We start from the raw sequence: 22,501 nt of genomic DNA, 5'->3' as shown, positions 1-22,501 counted from the left end.
GCGGTTGGGAGGAACAATTTCCTGTATCGTTCCTTAGAGCAGCGGGGTTGATGAGTCTGTGGCTGAAGCTGCTCCTTAGCTTGTCCACTTGTCCAGTGTTTTGTGGAGGGGGTGAGAGGGATTGTCCGTCATTCACTTACAGGGGTGTGAACATTGACTGGGACGTACATGTATGTGCGCATGTGAGTAGTGGGGCAGCACTTTACTGGGGTCAGCTGTAGGTGAGAAACCTGTCCGGGCAGGGTGGAGCTGCAGGGGACAAACAACAAGCTGATTTCTAAGACACAATACGGCGATTGTTCTCGGAGAGGATCAGGGAAAGATGAACCAGTTGAGTTGGATGTGGTTGAGAGAGAGAGAGAGAGAGAGAGAGAGAGAGAGAGAGAGAGAGAGAGAGAGAGAGAGAGAGAGAGAGATGTGAAGGCAGAGAGCTGGAGCACGTTCAGAGCTGGTCTCCCCCCCCCTCCCATTTTGGAACAAGAGCTTTCGTGCCCGGCCAGCAGTGTTGTGCATGAACGAACGCTAAAGAACGCGTTCATTGAACACGTTCACTTTTATGAGAAGGATGAACTGAACGCAACTCAATGACAAATATGAATATGAACGGTGAACACGTTCATAGCGTCCTCGCGTATAGACGACAGGAAACTTCTCTCTTTATGTGTAACTTTATTAAAGTCCAGCGAACACGACATGCTTCTCGTTCGTGACTCTGACACTCCTCCATCACTGTACTCTTCACTCCCCTTCCTCATTTACCCTTGATACGCCAACTCATCAGCCAATGAGAGCCTGGCATCCCACAAAACCCTACAACCATTGGCCTAGAACTTTCACGTGCCCCACCCCTACCTGTTCACTGACCCTCAGGACATTTCAATACTTTCTCCTCAGGAGAGACGCTGTCTAAATCGAATGCTTTCACCATGTCGTTGCTCAGTGCCCGTAAAATGTCCGCGATTTAGCCTAACCGAAACCAACTAACTAGACTTATCACTACGTTACCCATCACCCATGGCACACATATGCAGACCAAACAAGCAACGTATTCCAAGTGTTTTCTTCTCTGGCCAGTGTCTCGGCTCCGTACCACACAACTTGGTAGAAGGAAGCTTCATGGATCAGAGACTATACGGCTCTATTGAGCCTTTTAGTGAAAGAATCTGGAATCTTCTCTCAAAAAATATTGCGGCCACTTCTCGGATATACAGTAGGAGCAACACTCGCATCACCTCTCGGTGCTCCGTCACTTCTCCTTATAAACACACTTTTAGCGTATTTTCCCACAATACCCTGGTGCACTACGTCACACACTACAAACTTTCCTTAAAGGGGCAGGCCATACCTGCAACACAACAGCTCTCGGTCTCATATACAGATGGCAAGAGAAAGCAGAGACGCAGACTCAGCAACTACATCCGAGATCCGATGCACCTTATTATTATCTGAGGGATTTTTACACACTGTCTGATAAACATTCCGACAGTAAAGGCAAGGGGTAGTGATGGATAAGGTTTTCTTTAACAAGTTAAGTCTTTCATTCTCACTGTCCACCTTAAAACTATGAAATGAACTGAAATATGAACTAGTTCAGAATTTAAATGGTGAACTATGAACGTGAACTATTCATGTTTATTTGTATGAACTGAACTTTGAACTTGTTCATGAGAGTAGTGAACTTGCACAACACTGCCGGCCAGCCTCATTAATAAAACCACTTCCCTGATCTCTCTGTTCTCTCTCTGTGCATCTATCGCCAAATACTGTATCTCACTGTCCATCTTTCTGGCTGTCTGTCCCTCTCCTCGTGGTTTTTGTCTCCTCCTACATGGAAACAATACACAGTTCTTTTGTCTCAAACTATCTAGGATCTTGGAGCCTCTAGAGATGCTCTGAGCTCTGTGATGTAAGTGCAAGCTGGATGGTATCTGGCGTGGATTTCTGAAACAACTCTCCCTTTAACTCTATCATTTGTATTCCCCTCATCCCTGCGTTGACATCGATAACTCAGCTTCAGGTCCTAAAGTGAACATGACATGTGGACAACTTGATTACGCTGCCTTCCCGCAATTCACACTGCCTCAAAAATGACACGTGTCCTCACAGTCTCCACGCAGAGAGAAGAAAGAGAAAAACAAAATTCAGTGAGCCTCTTTAATTTGTGAACCCAGCCGTGCAGAGACGAAAAACACACTTCGCAGTATATCACTCTGAGCAATTAAAATGATCAAATGCCGAGTCACGTTGACTGGATGAAGTCGTAATTTGCAGCCCGTGCAGTTGCCGTGTTGACGCGCAGGCTCCAGGTAGAAGGTTTCAACAGAGAGCCGTGTTTGTGCGGCTCCAAATGAAGAACAGAAGGTCCCCTGCAGACATGTGGGGCCGAGGCCGAGCGAGGTAGATGCTTAATAAGTGAGCAACAATGGAGCTGGTGTATTGAAAGACCAGTAGCTGACCCAGTTTATGAGAACACACTGTCTGAATCTGTAGCATGAACAGACGCACATCACATTTATTTATATTCTTCACTCTCTCTGTCTGGGCGTGTAATCACATGTTGGATTCCTGCTCTCCATCCTGTGCATGTGGCGCAGTCTTCATTCTCCATAATTGTACAGTCATTTTGCAAACAGCACATTACTGTCTAAGAAACTACACATTCGTATTTATACTGCAGCTCCTGCACGTACGAGAAGAGCACGGACTTTGCCCAAAAAAGGATCAAATTGCATCAGCTCTCTTTTTGTTGTTCCCACTTTCGTATGGTTGTACACATGAATTCTTTTGCAATGATCTTACATCTTTAAAAGCGCTTCCACCACGGCCTGTGACATGCTGTATTTTCAGATTTGACAGCCTTGCCACTTCACTGCCATCCATCACCCTGCGTGTGATATGACCGAAGTGTTAAACCGACATCCCATCACACCGAGCAGATGTTTTGCGTCCCGTCGAGCTGAGGCCAGAGTCCGCTGGTGAGGGGACCGTAGAGCAGTGCAGTGCCTCTCTTCTCCCATGGCTGCTCTACCCTAGCGACAGCAGCTTCCTGTGTTTGTTATTGGAGGATGGGGGGGGGGGGTGCTGGCTGATAAAATAAAAAGCGCCAGGGCGAACACAGAGAAAAACAGGCAAAGATTTCCTTTCCTGACGAGATCAAACGGAGCTAGGACGAAGAGGATGACTGTGAGGACACCAGAGTGAGGACACTTCCGTTGCTGGAACATGAGACTGGGTTCCAGTGTCAAGGGTCAACTATTTGCTATCAGTTAGAATGTGCTTACACCAGTGTGCAGGAGACCTTTAAGCGCTCGGCCGTCAACCCTGATGAGCTCATCATCTTGACGATGAGCAACATTAATGAGCAGGGATTTTTTTTTCTTCTTTATGCAAGAGCGTGATCTTTCAGTTTGAGAGCGGGATCTATCGATTTCATGTTCTGATATTGTAATGCTTTCACCACAAACCCTGCGCTTGCACTCAAATAGCTTTGATTTGCTCTGCTTGTACTCCAATGTGCGCTTGCACTCAGACATTTTTTGCTTCTCAGACAGATTTCCTTCACTCCAGCTTCAACTCTTCTCATTGCAGCTTTAGCTCTTCTCCTCACGCTCATGCTACTTGTGAAATGTGGGAAATCTGTGCTTTCTGAATTCGTTTGTGCAACAAATCTGTCAAAATTCCCCAACCATAGAATGGAATTGATGCTCCCCTGTTGCATGTGTGTGTTAGCTTTACCTACTGGAGACTCCCGCATGGGCTGCTACTTTAACCAGGTTCATACACTCCCCCCAGCCTCTATTCCAGGTGCAGACGAAAATAATCAAAGAGCAGCGGAAAAATCCAAGCAAAGATGCTTCACATGCGTACCAAAGCAGAATACACAAGGAGAAGGAGAGCGCAGGAAATCTGTCCAAGCTAAATATCTGAGTGCAAGTGCACAGTTTGAGCACAAGCTGGGTACATTTGAGTACAAGCGCTGGGTTTTGAGTGACATCAATAAGTCCTGCCCTCAAACTAAAAGACCACACTCTTGAATGAAGATGTCAAAAAGAAAACCCAATTTGAAATAAACTTTAAATATGGAATGGATCACAATAAAATAAAACCTCCCTCCATAAAACAGTCATTATTGTTCTGTGTTTTCTGCTGCGCACAAAGGCCCATGCACACAAGGCAGCAGGAGCTAACAAGTGGGTGTGCTAATCTCTGGAGACACTTAATTTGAAATCACTCGTAGGACCAAAAAGTTTAATTTGGATGCCAAGCCCTCGAGCTCCAGACCAACACCATAATCAAGTGAACCACAGCGAGGGAGCGAGAGAACGACAGAGAGAGCGACAGAGAGAGTGTGAGATGGGGAGAAAGAGAGAGAGAGAATGAAAGGGTGAGAAACAGAGAGGAAGACTGAAACTACAACATGGGAGAAAAAAGAGGGGAAGCTTAGAAAGGAGGAATGTTATCTGCAAATGCCTTTATCAAAATCGTGTTCCCGGCCAACACCCCAGGGCACTGCTCTGGTCTGCGTGCCTCTTCCACCACGGTGCACACTGCACCCAAAGAGAAATGCATGTTACTAAACAGGCTGCTCTCATCGTCCACCTGATGGGTCACAATTTTGAGGATTTATACACACCACAGCCCTGCTCCTGCAAAGCTCAGGGATAATAGACGACTGTTTGTGAGGCTGCATTGGATCAGACGAGTTCCCAGATGGTTGTGGCTCGCCAAACTTATTGCCTCGCTCTGTGTGCTGGCAACAGGGCGAAGGAAATCAGAGAGTCGGTGAGGAGGAACAGTCGATCCGAGCCAAAACAAAATTTAATAGAGAACTAGGCGAAGACACAAAATCATACGTTTTATAATCACAGTCCTTGAAATACATTCGCCTCACGTTTTTTTGGTGGAGCTTGATAATATCACCATGAACTGTCCCAGTAGTCTACTAATCAGAGACAAATGTGAAGTTATGCAAGTACAGAGTGGTTGAAGGGAGCAAAGGATAAATGTGACTCAGCAAATATCATTGAAATTGGACAAGATGAAAGAAAAACTTCATTTAATACTAACAGATCAATTTCTACCTATAAGTTTGAGCCGAGAGGTTTTTATATACAGACCAACAGTGATAGAAAATGGAATAAAGGTAAAAATATAGATGTTGTTAACATTTCATAAAAATATGTATATGTATTTTTCACCTCCATTACTTCTCTGGCTAAATATATTGTTCTAATTTGAATAGAAACAGATATGGGCAGTGTTTCACTATCAGACCTTCATTGGTTTCCCCTCATGATGCCACTGTGTTCCACTGTAGTGGCGTCGGCCTGCACTGCTCCACATGATACCATGTCTTTATGGTGTCTTTATCTAAATTGCCTTGGAGACCCATTAAAGGGGCAAATTACAGACCTCCGACATAAAGTTCAAATAAAGTGCATGATCTCTATTATCTGGGAAACAACACTGTGATGGGGAAAAATGTGATATTTAGAATGATTGTACGAATATACTGTAACAAGTAGACCCATAGTATAATGAAAACGAGCTTTGCCACAAATATTATACTAGTGCACCACAATGTCCTTTCATTTCCTGTCACAATAGAGTTATATTACATTTTGAGGCAGAATTTTCGAGGAAATAATCGTATATTTTCTTTAGATAATGTAAGATGTTATATTACTTTGTCACTCCTATTACATTGCGGAGTTTTCTCTGACATGTGCATGGTGTCTTTGTGGAATTATCACCAGAAAACTGCCAACTTCTAAATTATAAAACAACCAGTCTAGAGACTATAACAGCACAGATGGACTTAGGCTGCTCCCTCCTCTTCCCACCTCACCTCCTCCTCTTTCCTCTCTACCCAAAAAAAAGGGGGAGAGAGGAGGCAGGCTTGTTAACTTCATGGGCTTGACCCCCCCGGCTCTCAGTCATTTCCTGGGGTTGGGCTGAAGCGCGCACACACAGCTGCCTGACGCGCTTTTCTGTGGCACACGGTGGCAGCTGGACGTCAGAGGAGCACAGGGGAGATACGGCAGTCATCCCTAGATGTGATGAAAAGATAGGACAACATTCCTTTTTTTTTTTATCTCCAGGATAATTTGAGGGAGAAAACACTCTTCTAACACTTCGGAATTAATTTATCTTTTTTTTAATCCAAAAGGTAGGGGATAATATACACAATTTATTTAAATCTTCTTTATAAAGTCTTCCTCTTAAAGGTAATTTTAGGCTAATACGGAAAATGAATGTGGTAAAGTTTATGAACTCTCATTATGCTGGAATGTTGTAGTGAAATAAAACAAATTAAAAACAAAGGTTGCAACAAACCACTTTTTTAGATTGGCTTTAATGTTTTCTGTAGACTATATCCACAGTTTCTTGTACTTTGCTTAGATATATGTTGTCAAATGTTGTGTTTCCGTTTAAATTGTAATGATATTTACATATAGCTTGTACCAAAGTACACATTTTTATGATGAATTTCCCTCCTGTATAATATATCAAACATCATCCATATAATCTGGCTCACTGACTCAACCTGCTCCATCTGGTCCATGGCCCTTGTGATGCAGATTTTTCAGTACTACAGACTGACACTAGATGGCGCGGCCCCTCTCCAAAGTCTCCATTCAGAAAGACTTTATTGATCCCAGGGGGAAATTGTGTAATGGAGGATGAAATAACAATCAAATCAAACTTTTACATTTGCTCTCAGTGCGAAGCTTTATTCTCCCAGCAGCCTCTATAGATGTGACGCATGGCATTTATAGAGGAGCCGTTTTAGGTCCTTCTCTGCATCCCTCATGATTTAGGCAGAATAATTATAGTGAAACGTGCCAATCAAGCCATTCTGGTACACAGCAGGTCTGCTCTGCCCTCAAAGTCGGCCACTGTGTACACACAGGCTGCATATTGAAATGTGTTGAGAGAACTGTGGCCTTGGAAACTTTATCTGAGAGGAAGATTAGTATAATTTTTCTCATTGTCTTTTAATTTGTCCCATAATACGATACAAACAGTATAGAAATACTCCCCCCCCCCCCCCTCTCGAGGCCCCTTTAAATCTTGTGCTGCCGACTTCCCTCATGTTTAATCAGCCTGTTATAACAGTGTGTTTAACTTGTTTATTAGATGTATTTGCTTTTTGATTTAAACGATCTGCTTGTTTTGAAGCCGTCGTCTCATGTGGAGCACTTTGTAACGTGGGATTGGAAAAGTGCTCGATAAATAAAGGTTATTATTACCGTGCAGCGACAGTGCAAACACTGTCAGTCTGACTGTGGAGTCCGTGGTCAGACAGTCAAAATGGTGGTTTCAATCTGTCTGTTTCCTGACCTTCCAGCCTGACTGCCTATTAGCCAGCGGCTGGGTTGACCACCGTACACCTGCTCCTCGCTGCCTGTCTGTCCATCGTCCACCCGTCTGTCTCAACATCCGTCCACATCTCTCAACATACATATAAATTCTCTCTTTCTCCGTCTCACTTCACGCTTGCAGTTCCCCTTTCTTCCTCTCTGTGTACCCCCACGGATCAGTGCTGGTTTGATCCTACGTCTTTGGTTGAGTTTCCCTTACGTTTTAAATTTGATATTTACTTTAGTAAGTAATTGCTCTATTACAATATTCTTAGAGCAGAATTTGCTGATGTTCCTTTTTCGTTTTTTTTCAAACAGCTGCCCATTGTTTATAGTCTCTATTCATAGCCCACTTAGAACTGGCACAAACTTTGGAATTCTCAACACATACTTTGCATGAGGCTCATCTGCCCACAGGCTTTGATGCTCAGGTCAGCTGTGCCCCTGCTGCTGACTGATTTTGCACTTTTACTTCATTTTGTTGTGTCATTGCTCTGCTCTGCTCTCTGCCCTTCTCTGGTCGGTCTTCATCTCTGCAGCGCTGAGCTGCTCGACACCACATCCAAGCTCAGCGGCAGCAGAGAAGCTGCCAAACAGTTCCTTTTTTTAGGGATAGCAGTCACCAAATTACAGCCGCCGTGGAAGTTAACTCCACCCGAACACTGCTGCCGGACACGCCTAGCACTAACAGCCTGTGTGACTGAGGAGTACATGGATCTGGGTTATGTGTGTGTGTGAGTGTGTGTGTGTGTGTGTGTGTGCATGTGTTCTCATGTGTGGATTGAAGGAGACCAGGCGTTAGGAAATAAAGGAGGTTAGGAAATGACCAGATCATGCGGAGTTGAACGTCAGAGTTTCAGATTTTCAAGCTAAAACACATAGAAGTGTTCACATTTGTGTGTGTGTGTGTGTGTGTGTCTAGACCAACTCACATTCCCACAAGTAAACGTTTGTTTTTTTCGGGGTCAGAGTTTATTGAAGCCTGGATCCTGCTACAGAAATAACACGACGGGTCGGAGAGAAAAAACACAAAACTCTCCCACTGAAAACAAATGAATGTCCCACAAAGCGACTCCAGCCATAATTAGATTTATTCTCCCCAAGACAAAAGTGTCAAAACATTATGTGCTCGGTCAGCAGCTCTGTTTTGAGCCACAGCACGATTGTAATCGACACTGACTGTTGACGTGGCGGCTGCCAATAAACCAGCGCTGTGGCTCCGACTGCCATTTTTGGTGAATTCTCTGCTCCACCTTAACTGCCAGGAAACCCCTCGGGAGCTGATGCAAACTTGAATACGTAGACAGAAAGGGCCAGAGTTTGATTCCTTGATCAATACCGTGAGGGTATTTTGGCACCACCGGCACTGAGAGTTCATGGCGTTCAACATTCAGAGGTGCAGACAGGAGGAGCATCTCTGAGCAGTCATAATATGGGGTTGTGTGCAGATTCAATCTGGATGATTTCACAGTCGTAAAACGTTCATCCCAGAGTCAGAATAAAAAAAAAACGAAAAATGCGTGACTTGCCGGGACGTGTTCGTGGTCATGGGAGAAAGACCGAGAACATATAGCTTGAATACATGTTTGTTTAGCTTGACAGGGGCAGAGGTGGCCTCTTGGGAACTCAAGTCACATCAGAGTAATTGCGGTGGAAGTGAGAGCTGACAAGTTCAACCGGCACTTGATGGATAGAGCGTACAGGAAATGTAAAGCTAATCTCAGACGCCCCGTGTGGGAAACTCAAACAAACGATCTCCTGGTACAGGGCGGGTCGTTTGCCACATTGGGCTCTCACCCCCACTGCTGCTTTTTATAATCCCCTAATATCCATACATCCATACGTACGTTTATAAATCCTCTCTCCTGTCCTCTCTGATGCTCTCTCTTTGTCTCTTAATCCCATCTTCACCTTTCAGATCCAACAGTAAAACCCCTGGAATTTTTGATTCTCGCACGAGCGTCTGCGTTCTAATGCCTGTTTAGACAACTTCAACCACATTGAGACGCTCAGACAGTCATATTATATGTTTGTGTAGGTGTGTGTAGGTGTGTGTAGGTGTGTGCGACTGGTATTTCTCACGTTGTCAGGACCTGAGGCTGATCACAGAGTCACAGTGTCAAAAAGCCAGCGCCCAAAACCTAAATTGTTAAATTTTTAGGTGACGATATCTTTTAAGGGTAGGTTAAGACGAGTAGTAAAGGTTGAGGTTAGAGTTGGACTCCAGGATGTGAATGTAAGTCAATGTAGTGTCCTGTGTGTGTGTACCTATTTTTGTTACCTTTTTAAGACCATTTCCAGCATAACTTAGTCAGGACCAGGTGACCTCATGGGGACCAAAGCCGGGTCCTAATGAGGCAAACATCAATTCTGAGTTCCTGGTGATGGTGATAGGGTTACAGGTGAATTGTGGTTATTAAGGTTAAGTATGAATTGGTTATGGTTAAGTTAAGGGATAAGGTTTTGGTTAGGCTGTCCTCAATGAATGGAAGTCACTGCAAAGTTATCACAAGGATATCTGCACAAACCTGTGTGTGTGTGTGTGTGTGTGTGCTCATACACACCTTTGACTCAAAGAGGGGAATTCCCTACCAGATCATTGCTGTTTAGAGAAAAGAAATTGCTCCATTTCGATTAAAAAAACATTTGACCAAAAGTATGTTGACACGTGAAAGTTACACCCAACTGTGACACGTGCCCATGTAATTTCGATACCATGACATTACTGTGCTGCTGTAACAGCCTCCACTCCTCGACACAGACTTTTCACAGGAGTTGTTCCAGCCTGGTTGAAGGGATTTGTTCCCATTCAGGAGCTTTAGTGGGGTCAGACACTGACGCTGAGCAATAACACCAAACTCTTCTTTAATTTAAGCCCTGAAATACAGGCCGGACCAAAAAAAGGCATGTTTGTTTATGGGGGTTTGAACGTACCTGTAGTTATATAGCAGCAGCCATGTCACAGCAGACAGTCCTGCCTCTTTGTACCTGGGATGCAGTTGTTGACACAGTCCTGTATCTTAAGCAGCTTAATCTTTTGCCACCGGCACAATTGTCTGTCTGTCTGTCTGTCTGTCTGTCTGTCAGTCAGTCTGTCTCTCTCTCTGTCTCTCTGTCTGTCTGTCAGTCTGTCTGTCTGTCTGTCAGTCTGTCTGTCCCTCTCTCTCTCTCTCTCTCTCTCTCTCTCTCTCTCTCTCTCTCTCTCTCTCTCACACACACACACACACCACTCTTGGCCTTTGGTCTGTTTTCGTCTCACAACGGATGTTTGATGGCCCACAGTTGAGGAAGTGGAAAGGAATTCATACACACCAGAGAAGAGGGTTATTACAGCCGGCGTGGCAGCCTGATTGTGGGATGTAGCCTTATCGTCATGTCGTGTTTACAGTAGAGCTACACGTCCATCCAGGATGATGATAGTCTTTTTTTGTTTTTGCTGACTCCCTTTTTTTTTATGTGCACATCTCCATCCGCTCCCGCATCTCTACAAATGGCAGACAAATCATTGGTTTGACCGGTGGAAAAACGTCTCTGCAGATTAAAGCATGGGTGTCACACGGTTAGATTTACAATATATACTTGTTGTACCGCCCATAATGCTGCACGGCACAAGATGCAGAAATTGTAGGTGTTTAAATACGTCTGGCGGTGTCCTCTGCGAATGCTCCAGCTCTTTTGTGTGACTTTGTGTGCTTTTGTGTGTTTTGTCATTGTGTGATGCTGACTTTATGTTGCCCCGGCTATGTCCTTTTAGACTGCATTCTTCTGGCCTAGCCAAGGCCAGTGGTTTTTTTTATTTTCTGCAAAATGGTATAATTTGGCAGCTATTTTTATTGCAGGGAGCAGACTGCAGGGGCCAGTTATTCATGCTTCCAGTCCAGGTCCTAAATGTGCACAAGGTCTTTATTTTACAGGTTTTAATGCCCCTAAATAATATTTTTCATTTTATTTCATAGAGTGATAATGATTCACAACAGGACGGGATTGCATAAATAACTTTCAAGTGCAATGCCCAGAGAATGAGAATAGATGAAGTTTCTCATGCGCTGGATGTCCTATATTTAATTCAGGGTTTATAGGCTGAAACGTGTTTATGTGCGAGTTCAAGAATGTGGACAGAGAGTGCTGAAGCTGAATTGATAAGCATGTGTTGTTAATCCATCACCCACACGCTGTGATGTGATGTATCACCATGACCACATTCTTGGGTTTGAAGTGTTTTTTATTTCAGCTTTACGTTTGTAATTTAAAGGATCAGTTTCAGTTTTGAGAACTTTTTTCTTATGAAACCTGGAATGAGAAGAATTTCCTCCAACACTGAAAAAGCCCCTGAGGCCACTCGTGAGCTTTTATTATTGCGGTCTCCTTTGTAGGGCCACTCAAAGTCTTTTGAACACCCAGTGCTAAGAGAAATATCCCGAAACGTTAAATGAAATAGCCGGGGCAAAGATCAAGCCAATGTTTGAACGGTGTTGAATGTAGCTGAAGAAGAGGATTAAGACGATTTAGCAACAACACACAAAAAGATAAAATGGCCTTCTTCCTTTTCTTTTCTTGTTCTCTTGTTGTCAGTCTCTCTTTGTACTTCACTCTTTAGTTTATGTCCATTAATCTCTTGGTTCTGATGACACTGAAAGCCCAAATCTGCTCTAGCTTTAGACTAAAATCCGATCAGAACACTAAACTAAACGACCCAATGACATCAGGACTTCTGACCCATCTGTAGTATTACTAAATTGGGGATACGAGAAGGAATTAAAACACCAAAGTTACCGATTATAGGATTTTTATGTTCAACCAGGGTCCAGTACAGGACTGGGTTTTATTTGATAGGATTAGCTTCAGGTCAAGGGTCACCGTTTCCTGCTGTAGGCATCTATCAGCCGGGTAATAATGAATGTTTCTATTGGAGTTTGAAGTCAAGTGGCTACACTGTCGTGCTAGTTAGACCAGTGCAGGCAGGATAAAGCTATCAAACCAACACAGACAGACACATGCTAACATGTCTGGTGACCTCAATTAGCAGTGAGTGTGTGTATGGCTATGACATAATGGAAGTTTGGTTTCATGACACGCATCCACACTTTTGCACACTCCTCCAGATGAATGGTGGCTTTGTTTGGCTGTTGGGTGGTGGGAATAAACTTTTCCAGCAGTGAGGTGATGTCTTCTACACCACCCGATTGGTCAGTGAGGAGAGACTCGCTCTCCTGGGAATGGACGCGCGGCAGAGGAAGCAGACAGTGACATTTTGTTGGTGTGGTTTTAAGTGACTTTCGTTCCCAGAGGCGATTCCTGGCAAGTCTGCCCTGAAGGAAATGAGAGCTCCTCTCCTCACCAGCCTGCAGCTCCTGTTCGGCAGGGCTGTTAGGTGTGGTGTAAACACTGGCGCTTTGTAATTAAGGATAACTAGACCGTTTCATAATATTTCAATGTCCATTTAGCACCGACTGCCATCCGTGGCCTGTGGTGGGATGAACCTGTCAGGAGAATGTAGCTGTGTTGATTTTGCCAGTTGACCTGAACAGACACACACACACACGCACGCACGCACACACGCACACACACACGCATGCACACAAACACACACACACACACACACACACACACACACACACACACACACACACACACACACACACACACACACACACACACACACACACACACACACACACACACACACACAGTCAGGTCTCCACAGGACATTACATTGACTTACATACATTTTCCTGAGACTTACCCTAACCCTAATCCTAACCCTTAACCTAATGATATAATCATATTTAAAAACAACATCTATCTATTTAGGTGTCCACTTAAAACAAGTCTTTGCCTTAATATGTAATGAAATTATTTAAATTATGGGGACTCGCTTTTTGTCCTCACACGGAAAACAATTCCGTCATATTGTAACTGAGTAAATTGGTTCCCAACACGATTAATTCCCAGACCAGACACACACACACACACACACACACACACACACACACACACACACACACACACACACACACACTCACACACACACATCAAAAACACACACACCTGTCCTCTATGCATTATGTAGGTGTCTTCATGTTCCCAATCCAGTGCATGCACGAAAGAGACGACCCATGGCAACGTGATTATTAGTCCTGAAAATCACTACTAGTACTTCTATGATGAAATAACACAACCTGCCCTCAGGGTTGTTGTGTCTCTCTAAGCTTTTAATGATTTAGGACACTTAGCTATTTGGGTATGTGCCATTAGCAAAACACATCATCGCTCACACAATTAAACTTGTTTTTTCTCTCATTTGAAAAATATGTAACGTGGATGTTCAGTAAAACTAATGCTGCTCTCCCTTCTCCTTCTGTTTTCTCAGGTGTGTTAGTCCAACATGTTGCCACAGTGCTCCCTCCTGCTGTTGCTATGCGTGGCCCGGCTGCTCCCCGCCTCCTCGGCCTTGCCCTTCGAGCAGAAAGGCTTCTGGGATTTTGCAATGGACAGTATGGACAGTGGCGGGCTGATGGCGATGATGAGGGATGAGGAAGAAGGTTCAGCTGTGGAGGAGGTGCTCCCCCCGGACGTACACATGTGTCCCTTCGGCTGCCAATGTCGCCTCCGGGTCGTCCAGTGCTCTGACCTCGGTCAGTGAGTGTGTGTTTGTGTGTGTGTGCGACCGAAACAGCAGAGATGCATGTTTGTTATGCTTTCTCCTCATTTCTCAGTGTGTGAGTCTGACAGAAAGTTCAGCAAGGAAGACAAATGAGTTGAATGACAGTGGGTGAGTGAGTGAGCATGACTTTGTATGACTTTCACAGCTCCAGAGAATAACCCCCGGCCCCTGGCCCTCTTTGGTTATTATCTAAGGGAGGAATTTCTCCCCGGGGATAATGCTGGTGTATTTTCACAAGGGAAAGCATCTCTTTGAGGGATTTTGTGTTCCAGACATCGTGTGTGGATACTGGGTGGGAGAGGAAGGGAGAACCGGTGAAGAGGAGGAGAAAATAAGGCGGAAAAGACATCAAGAGTGAGAAGGAGGGAGTTAAAGAAAGGCAGACAAAAAGACTCAGAATCCGAAAATAAGGGACACTTTGATGGGAGGAGATGAAAAGTTTATAATATCCTTGCTGTCTCTAAGGAGCTGGTTCATGTTGTTTTTGGCACACGCACAGGATGTCTAATGGAAACCCAAAACAGCAGAGGAGGGTGGGAGGAAGACTGAGTTTGTCTAAATGGATTTGGAGAAAGAGAATATGATTAAAAGGAATACATGATAAATATAGTGTTGTTTTGTCATCAGATGATAAGAGGAATCACCCACACTTACCATTATGATTAAAAACAACTCTGCTCCTACCTAAGAAATCAATAAAACATAACATATATTCAAAATATAATTTTCATGATGCGTTTACAGTCTGTCTGGGACTTAAGTTTAGTTGTGTTTCCATATAAAAGTCATGACTATATATAAATTATAAGTGCAGGATTCTCGTATGTCTATTCTTGCAGAGCCAAGGAAACTTGAATCACTTTTAGTTATTGATATAAAGATTCCTCACATTGTAACTCATAAGTCTGTATTTAGACATAATGGTTTTGTCGAATCATCATACGAGCTCTATATATTTACTGTCCCTGGTCCTTCTGCAGCTGGTAAAAGTGGAAGCGTATAATTTCCGAGATGTCAAGTGCTTATTTGGAACAGCTGTATTTTGGCAATGGCGTCGGTCTCCTCTCAGCGCGCATCCCAGAATGATGTTGAGTGTTTGTGTTGAGGGGTGCTGGGGTTTAGGAGGGTGCTAGTTTTGGCAGTTTGTGGTGGAAGCTTTGAGATCTGCGGCAGATATGGCTGAAGGCTCTTTGGTTTGAGGGTTTGTATAAAGTTGAGGGATGCACTTGATAAGGGTGCTGGGCAAAGTTTATTTTCTCAGGTCTGTTTATCGTGTTTTATGGAGGGGATTCATATTCAAAGGCTGCATGTCGGAAGCTGCAGGTGTTGACTGGACGGTTAATATTTCCAACCACACAAATCAACATGTTGCCCCTTCTGAGTCATAATCCTCTCTCAGCAGCTGAAATAACTTCAAGGAGCAAGTAAATCATAGGCGCAGAGTCGGGTTTACAGGGTTGATACTTGATCTTTCACCAACAGCTTATCAATTTTATTTTATTTCTTGGATAAGGCAACATTGAGAAAACCCCAAAACCTTCGCACTGCCCCAGATCCATCTCTCAGCACGGCGTGGGCACGGCTTGAGCCCAACGTCAAAGGGAGCTGCTGCGGGTTCTGATCCGCTGTGGTGACGTGGAGGGTGTGGCACAGTGCAGCCAAAGCCATATATCTAAACATAACTCTAGCTATGGACAGCGCTGGGTAGAGTCATGTGGGTCAGATGTGGTTGGTGGCAGCCTGGATCCCAGTGGGACAGCTGGCGCTCTCTCTCCGCTGGACCTGGTTGCATCACCGGCCGCCGTCCAGATGTGGTCGGCCCTGTTGGACGATTTGCCCACCCTGGCTCGTCTGTGCCACCGACCACATCTGACACACTTGTCCACGTGGCCTCTGCGATGTGGTCCTGGTAATGATCACTGGTTGCTGTGTTTGTGCGTGTGCTGAGTCATTTTTCCTTAGATCCCTGAATGGAAGAAAGCAGGTGTATTTCCCAGCTCTGGTCCACTTGTTGCAACCCAGTCTCGGCCTGTTTTAATTTATAGCTTGGTAAAACGATATTTACAAGTAGCCCCGGCCGTGACATCGTTTGGCATTGATGCTCGTGCACTTGTCATTTTTCACTTGTCACCACGATTTACAGTAGGACACCAAAATTAGGACACTTATGCTCTTGCAGCCTCACCACTCTCACATTGACACACACACACACACACATCTTGTATTTGGGAGTGTTAGCATGTGTCTGGATTGCCCCCTGTCTCACTTATATTTGATGTGTGATTTTGCTGAAGGTATTTAAGTCGCATCTTTTGTGACATCTGTCAAATGGGAACCAGACAGAAAACAGCTGGAGTCCCCATCTGGTGCGAGGGGAATTCTGTGTGTGTGAGGGTGTGTGTGTGTGTCTGTGTGTGTGTGTATGTGTGTGTGCCCATGTCTTTGACAGCGACGTACCAGTAGTGTTAGTAATGTCTTACTTTGCCCTCTGTGTGCGTGTGACCTCCATGATTGTGTGTACGTGCGCCTCTCATTAAAATAATAGACTACAAACCCCAAACTGCTCATTTGCGATGGTGTGGGAGAGTCACCGGTTTAATTTCTGGGCCTGATGGAGGTTTTCAAACACACAGTGACTATTTATTTTCCAAAGTCTACGTCTGACTAAGATATCCTGCGAGCCTGCTGTTGGTTTACTGTCGTCCATGGAAGCATTTAATGGAGCATTTGAATCTCCTCTTTGTTTTTATTGGTCTGCAGGTCTGACCGAGGTGCCCAAGAATATTCCTTCGGACACCAAGTTCCTGGACCTGCAGAACAACCGCATCACCGAGCTCACGGAGAATGACTTCAAAGGCCTCACTCACTTATACGTAAGAGACACACACACACACACACACACACACACACACACACACACACACACACACACACACACAGATTCAAAATGTCGCTCTCAGCGTCGGCTCAGCACCTCCCGAGGATGTGCAACTGATTCAGCTCGGCTTGTATTGGCTCCAGCAGTGTGAAATATGATTACGACCTTCAGCTTCCTCTGGGATTAAGAGGTTCATATCCTTTCTTTTTTTTCCTCCATCCCTCCACCACCTTTTGCTCTGAGAGCTTTAATTGTATTAAAGTTTGAGGCTGAGGCCAAATGGGAGTGTTAGCGCTCTCTCAGCAGAAAAGCTCCGCTCACTTCTGACCCACATTTGACAGTGCTGACCAAGAGCAATATTAAGCCTGGCAGTCGGGGAAACTCCCGACATGACATTATACAATAACATCTCTATTAAGCCCTGTTTACCTCAGACTACATCTGTCTCCCTCTTTCAGCCATGCTCAGGTGGAGAGACAGTCCTCTAGTTGATGGACTGTAGATTAACTGCTGCTGGATCTGTTTAAATTCCCTCCAACACATTGAGACAGAGGACGCAAGAGAAAGTTCTTGTGTATTTTGTGCATGATTTTTTCTTTCGTGTTTTCTGACTGTTTGGATGCTACTGATGTTTTCACAAAGATCAGGTAGTGAATTTGGACTCTCTGTTTCTTTTTTCAGGGTCTGTCTCTGAGGAATAACCTTATTTCCAAAGTCCACCCCAGGACATTTGTCCCTCTGAAGAACATGCAGAAGCTCTACTTCTCCAAAAACCTGCTGACCACCGTCCCCAAGAACTTGCCCGCCTCTCTGGTCGAGATTAGGATCCACGAGAACCGCATCAAGAAGGTGGCAGCTGGAGCCTTCGCAGGGCTGGCCAAAATGAACTGCATAGGTCGGAAACGCCATGGCTTTACCAAACCATGGCTACATTCTCTGCCATGCTGCCACTTCATAGCGCTGGTTGGCTTTGGTCTATGCAGATTAAAGAGGACTGTATTTGTTCATGTCCCACAAACATTCCCCTTTGTTTTGCAGAGATGGGAGCCAACCCCCTCCAGAACAGCGGTTTCGAGCCTGGAGCCTTCAAGGGACTGAAACTCAATTATCTGCGTATTTCAGAGGCCAAACTGACCGGGGTGCCAAAAGGTATAACTACTCCACGCTGTGGCTAAAATGCTAACATTTCTACAATAGAGATATCACACCTGTTTAGGTTTTCTTTGACACTTGACAAGACTTTAATGAGAAGATTAATCTCTTAGAGTAATAATAAAGCAGTTATTATACCACAGGAGAACAGTTATTAATATAAATCTTTGCACCTGAACCTCAAAAACGTCTTCATTATCAGTTTGTAGAGTAGGTTATTTATTCAATCTGCATAATAGGGTCGCAGCTGGTTGTCTGGCGACTGTACGGTAAGAACAATACTCCAGGAAATCACTGTCCCTGAACAAGAGATAGTCCAACACCAAACCCTTCATGAAACTACAATTTGTTGTTTGAATACTTCATATAACAACATTTAATGTAGAGAGGCATCAATTCCAGATCTCGCCCTGATGTGGAGTCTTAAAGATGTTGTGTCTGTCTTTCAGATCTGCCAGAGAGTCTCAATGAGCTTCATCTTGACCACAACGAGATCCAAGCTATAGAACTGGAGGACCTGAGCCGCTACAAAAACCTGTACAGGTACCAGCCACACTTCAGATTCATCTCTAACCATAACCTATATTTATTTTCACCCTGAGGGCTTTGCCTGCATATCTGTAAAGAATCATCCGGTAGTTAAAAGGAAACACACATTACAGGTCAGCAGAGGCCCTTAGGGTAATACAATGACCTACATTGACAAACTATAGCAGGAGGATAACACTGAGAGTTTGCTGTGTGTACTTGTGTGTGTGTGTGTTTTCCCTCTCGAGTTATAATAGCCGCCTCTACAAAAGCTTCTAATGTAGAATGAGGAACAGGAATCTGAAGATGATACCTCCTCTCTCTATGGACCTTTATTTCACAGCAGACATTTTGACCTTTGTGAGAGACGAACAGACAATGGTGAGTCTGTTCTGTTCAAGTGTCCCAGTACGGCAGGGTGAAGGTGATACTGGCACAATATCAGGATGGAGAAACTGAGGCAGCTAAACAGAATCCAGCCAGAATTCATTTCATTCTAAAGGGTTGACTGGGAAATTGCTTTTTTCACAGTTAAGACAGATATATTAACTTACATCTGTCTGCTAATTATTACCCACGTCATTGAAAGATGATGACATAGCATTCACAATATTTATTCAAATGGAAAATGTCAGATGACCCCATTCCTGCAGTTACTACGTACTCAATAAGTATAGTAAACTGAAAATATGTATGGTTTTACAATAATGTTATAGTATTATTTATTTGGCCTAGGAATATTTGTTTTGTTCTGTAAGCCCACTTTGAGTCATGTATGCAGCTGCTATTTGGTCACCATCTATTTCAGTGTGAGACAGGAAGAATATGCAGTGCAACAAACTTTAATTAAACACATTGATTGTATAAAAGTGCAACTTCTAAAAAGCTATTTTCATTGTACAGCTTTTTATAGTTAGTTTGTTTTATATAGCTGCTTACTTGGGACAGCTGCTTCCTAGACACACTGACCTTAACACATGCCAATAACCACATCAGTTAGAAGTCAACAAAACATTCTTCAATTCATATAATAGGTCAGGCTATTATGCCAAAAATACTGTTCATAAAAAAGGCTGCTGTGGCTTTAATTCTTACCTGTTTTATAATCACCAACTTGCAGTGATAATAATCAGTTAAGCTCAGCAGTTAAACACTTGAGGTAATGTACCATGCAGGACCCTGTTTTCTGACCATTGCACATTGTCCCCCCCTTTTTCCAGGTTGGGCCTCGGCTTCAACCACATCCGCAACATAGAGAACGGCAGTCTGTCCTACCTGCCCATGCTGAGAGAGCTGCATCTGGACAACAACCGCCTCTCCAGTGTTCCCAGAGGACTCCCGGACATGAAATACCTGCAGGTGAGTCTGACGTGCACTTCAGCCTCCAAGAGAATGACCATTTAACACGATGCTCTGCTAAACCTCTATTTGCGACCCCGGTGTGTTCTAGGTGGTGTACCTGCATTCCAACAACATCAACCAGGTGGGCGTGAACGACTTCTGCCCTCGGGGATTCGGGATGAAGAGGACGTTCTATAATGGCATCAGCTTGTTTGCTAACCCCATCAATTACTGGGAGGTGCAGCCGGCCGCGTTCCGCTGCGTCAGCAACCGGCTGGCTATTCAGTTCGGCAACTACAAGAAGTAAAGACAGGGAGATGCTGAGCGGTGGAGAGAGTGAGCGGGAGGAGGAGCAGCAGATAATTTAAATGATGAAAAAATAACTTGAGAGAAAGATAGAGAGGGAGAGGGAGGAGAGGGAGTTAATGTTGCAGATTTTTATTACTATTAGTGTTTTTTGGAGGGAGGTTGAGAGTTGGAAAAAATGGGCAATAAACTGGTGAAATAGAAGAAGACGTCAGAAATACTATAACACAGCTTGAAGGGAGTGGAAAGCAAAGCACCTGTGGTGCTTCATCTGAGTTTGAATGAATTTAAGGTTTTAGAGTTTAAGGATTTGAAAAGGAAGAAACAGAGGACGGTGGAAATTTATGAAAAATGAGAACTGAAAAACTTGTGAAGCATTTCATTCCATTTCTTTTTACACATTAGTGCTCATTGCGATAGAGGCCACTTTCATTTCATTAACATTTTTGATTAAGATCATAAGCAAAAAATACAGACGCAATGCTTTATAGATATTTTTTATATATGAAAAAGGTGCTTCCTGTCGGTCTGAAGCTACTTGGTCCTCAACTCTGTGATTAAAAGATACTGTATTAATACACAACCAGTCACACAATTGGGGCCATTTTCCACCACATCCAGACATAAAAGCAATTACACAAAAAGTTGAAACTTCACTTCATCGGCTAAACAGCATTTTTTTTGTATATATCATGTCGGTTTATTGATTAAAAAACCAATATGTACAGTATGAAGTTCCCATAATCATTCTTCTTGTTCACCTTCAATAAGTGAAACACCAGCATGCCTGTGTGAGGAGTCTATTATGTGCCTTTACTTAATATTGTGCTGTCTGTGTGATACTTTAATAAAGTATTCCTCGAGGGGGACACTGAGGTCATGGGGTTTACTTCCCCCGATAGAGAAAACACACATCCGCTTTGCTTTGACACAACGAAGGCAGTGTGTTCACATAGTGCTCCCAACAATAGTAGTGTTCATGCATTGTTTTGCACAGTTAATTTTTTCTGTTATGCTTTATCTGCTTCAGGGTTACTATAAGGGGTTAGCCAGTTTACAGTGGCAGACCTACGTGGAACTACTTTAGCCAAAAGTATTCTGTCCTGTCTCTGCTCTGTAATCTGACAAGCTATTGCTGCATGTGAATAAAAACTTTTTTTTAGCCCACCGCATTAAGCCAGTGAACAACTGACGCCCCTGGGCTGGATGCTGTGTGAGAAATAAAGAAGAAATATCAAAAATGGAAATCAGTTGATGAATGAGTGTCACTACACCATGTAAAGATTAAGAAAATGACATTTACAACAGTTACAATCCATGCATTATATAACAGCAGCTGATTCTTTGGGACATTTGTGGGAGTCGGTTCTATGATATGATGAAGACGATGTCATTCTTTGATTCCGTGAACAGAATGTCCTAAGTTCAGAATTAAAGTAAAGTTGGTTTGAAGAAATTGTACGTTTATATCTTATATTTTTTAGAATATAATATAATAGAATTTATCTTTATTGTCCACCGGGGTGGAAATTTGTCTTCAGCTCACAAAAAACTTGCAATTATTTAATATTTAATATTTAATTATTAAGTATTAGTTATAGTATTACAGTATTTTTGAAGAATTATAAAGGGACAATAAAGTATAAACTGTCTTTTTGTCAAACTGGGTCAATATGGATTTGTTTTTATCAGTGTACACATTCATAAGCTGTCTTCAAGTTCTTGAAAATGGTTTTTGTGTCAGAACTGTTCTTCATTACAACAAATGTCTTGACTGCCTATAACACAACACAATTTCATGTCACATGCCTGCTGCACTGTGCGAGTCTTTGTCTCTGATCTTGGATTCGGTCTCAAAGAGTAATGTTCTTCCACTGGAGTTTATCAGTGTGATGCTTTCCCACTAAACTGTCACCACAGAGGAATACAAGCGTCCATAGCAATGCATGATGATATGATAGATCAATAATAATATATAATATAATGATGACCTGCACAATATTACAAATAATAATTTGAATAGATAGATAGATAGATAGATAGATAGATAGATAGATTGATAGATAGATAGATAGATAGATAGATAGATTGATAGATAGATGGATAGATAGATTGATAGATAGATAGATGGATGATGTTAACCCAAACATGACATGACATAGTGATAAAATAATAATAATAATAATAATAATAATAACAATAATAATCATCATCATCATCATCATCATCATGTTGACCTGAACAGGGTCCAGTAATAGTAATAATATT

At 43.3% G+C, this 22,501-nt stretch overlaps 1 protein-coding gene across 1 annotated transcript; it reads left to right on the top strand.

Moving 5' to 3' along the window:
* The first annotated feature begins 5,941 nt into the window (after positions 1-5,941).
* Positions 5,942-21,480, top strand: bgnb (biglycan b). The gene is made up of 8 exons (XM_053425304.1): positions 5,942-6,169; positions 13,735-13,999; positions 16,789-16,901; positions 17,588-17,801; positions 17,945-18,055; positions 18,508-18,601; positions 19,807-19,945; positions 20,037-21,480. Exons 2-8 carry the CDS (start codon positions 13,750-13,752, stop codon positions 20,232-20,234), a joined length of 1,119 nt encoding a protein of 372 aa, XP_053281279.1. The 5' UTR covers positions 5,942-6,169; positions 13,735-13,749; the 3' UTR covers positions 20,235-21,480.
* The last annotated feature ends 1,021 nt before the right edge of the window (positions 21,481-22,501 follow it).

Source organism: Pleuronectes platessa, chromosome 6, assembly GCF_947347685.1.
Source record: "Pleuronectes platessa chromosome 6, fPlePla1.1, whole genome shotgun sequence".
In the NCBI taxonomy this organism is placed as follows: Eukaryota; Metazoa; Chordata; class Actinopteri; order Pleuronectiformes; family Pleuronectidae; genus Pleuronectes; species Pleuronectes platessa.
This window is presented reverse-complemented; position numbering and strand designations above follow the sequence as displayed.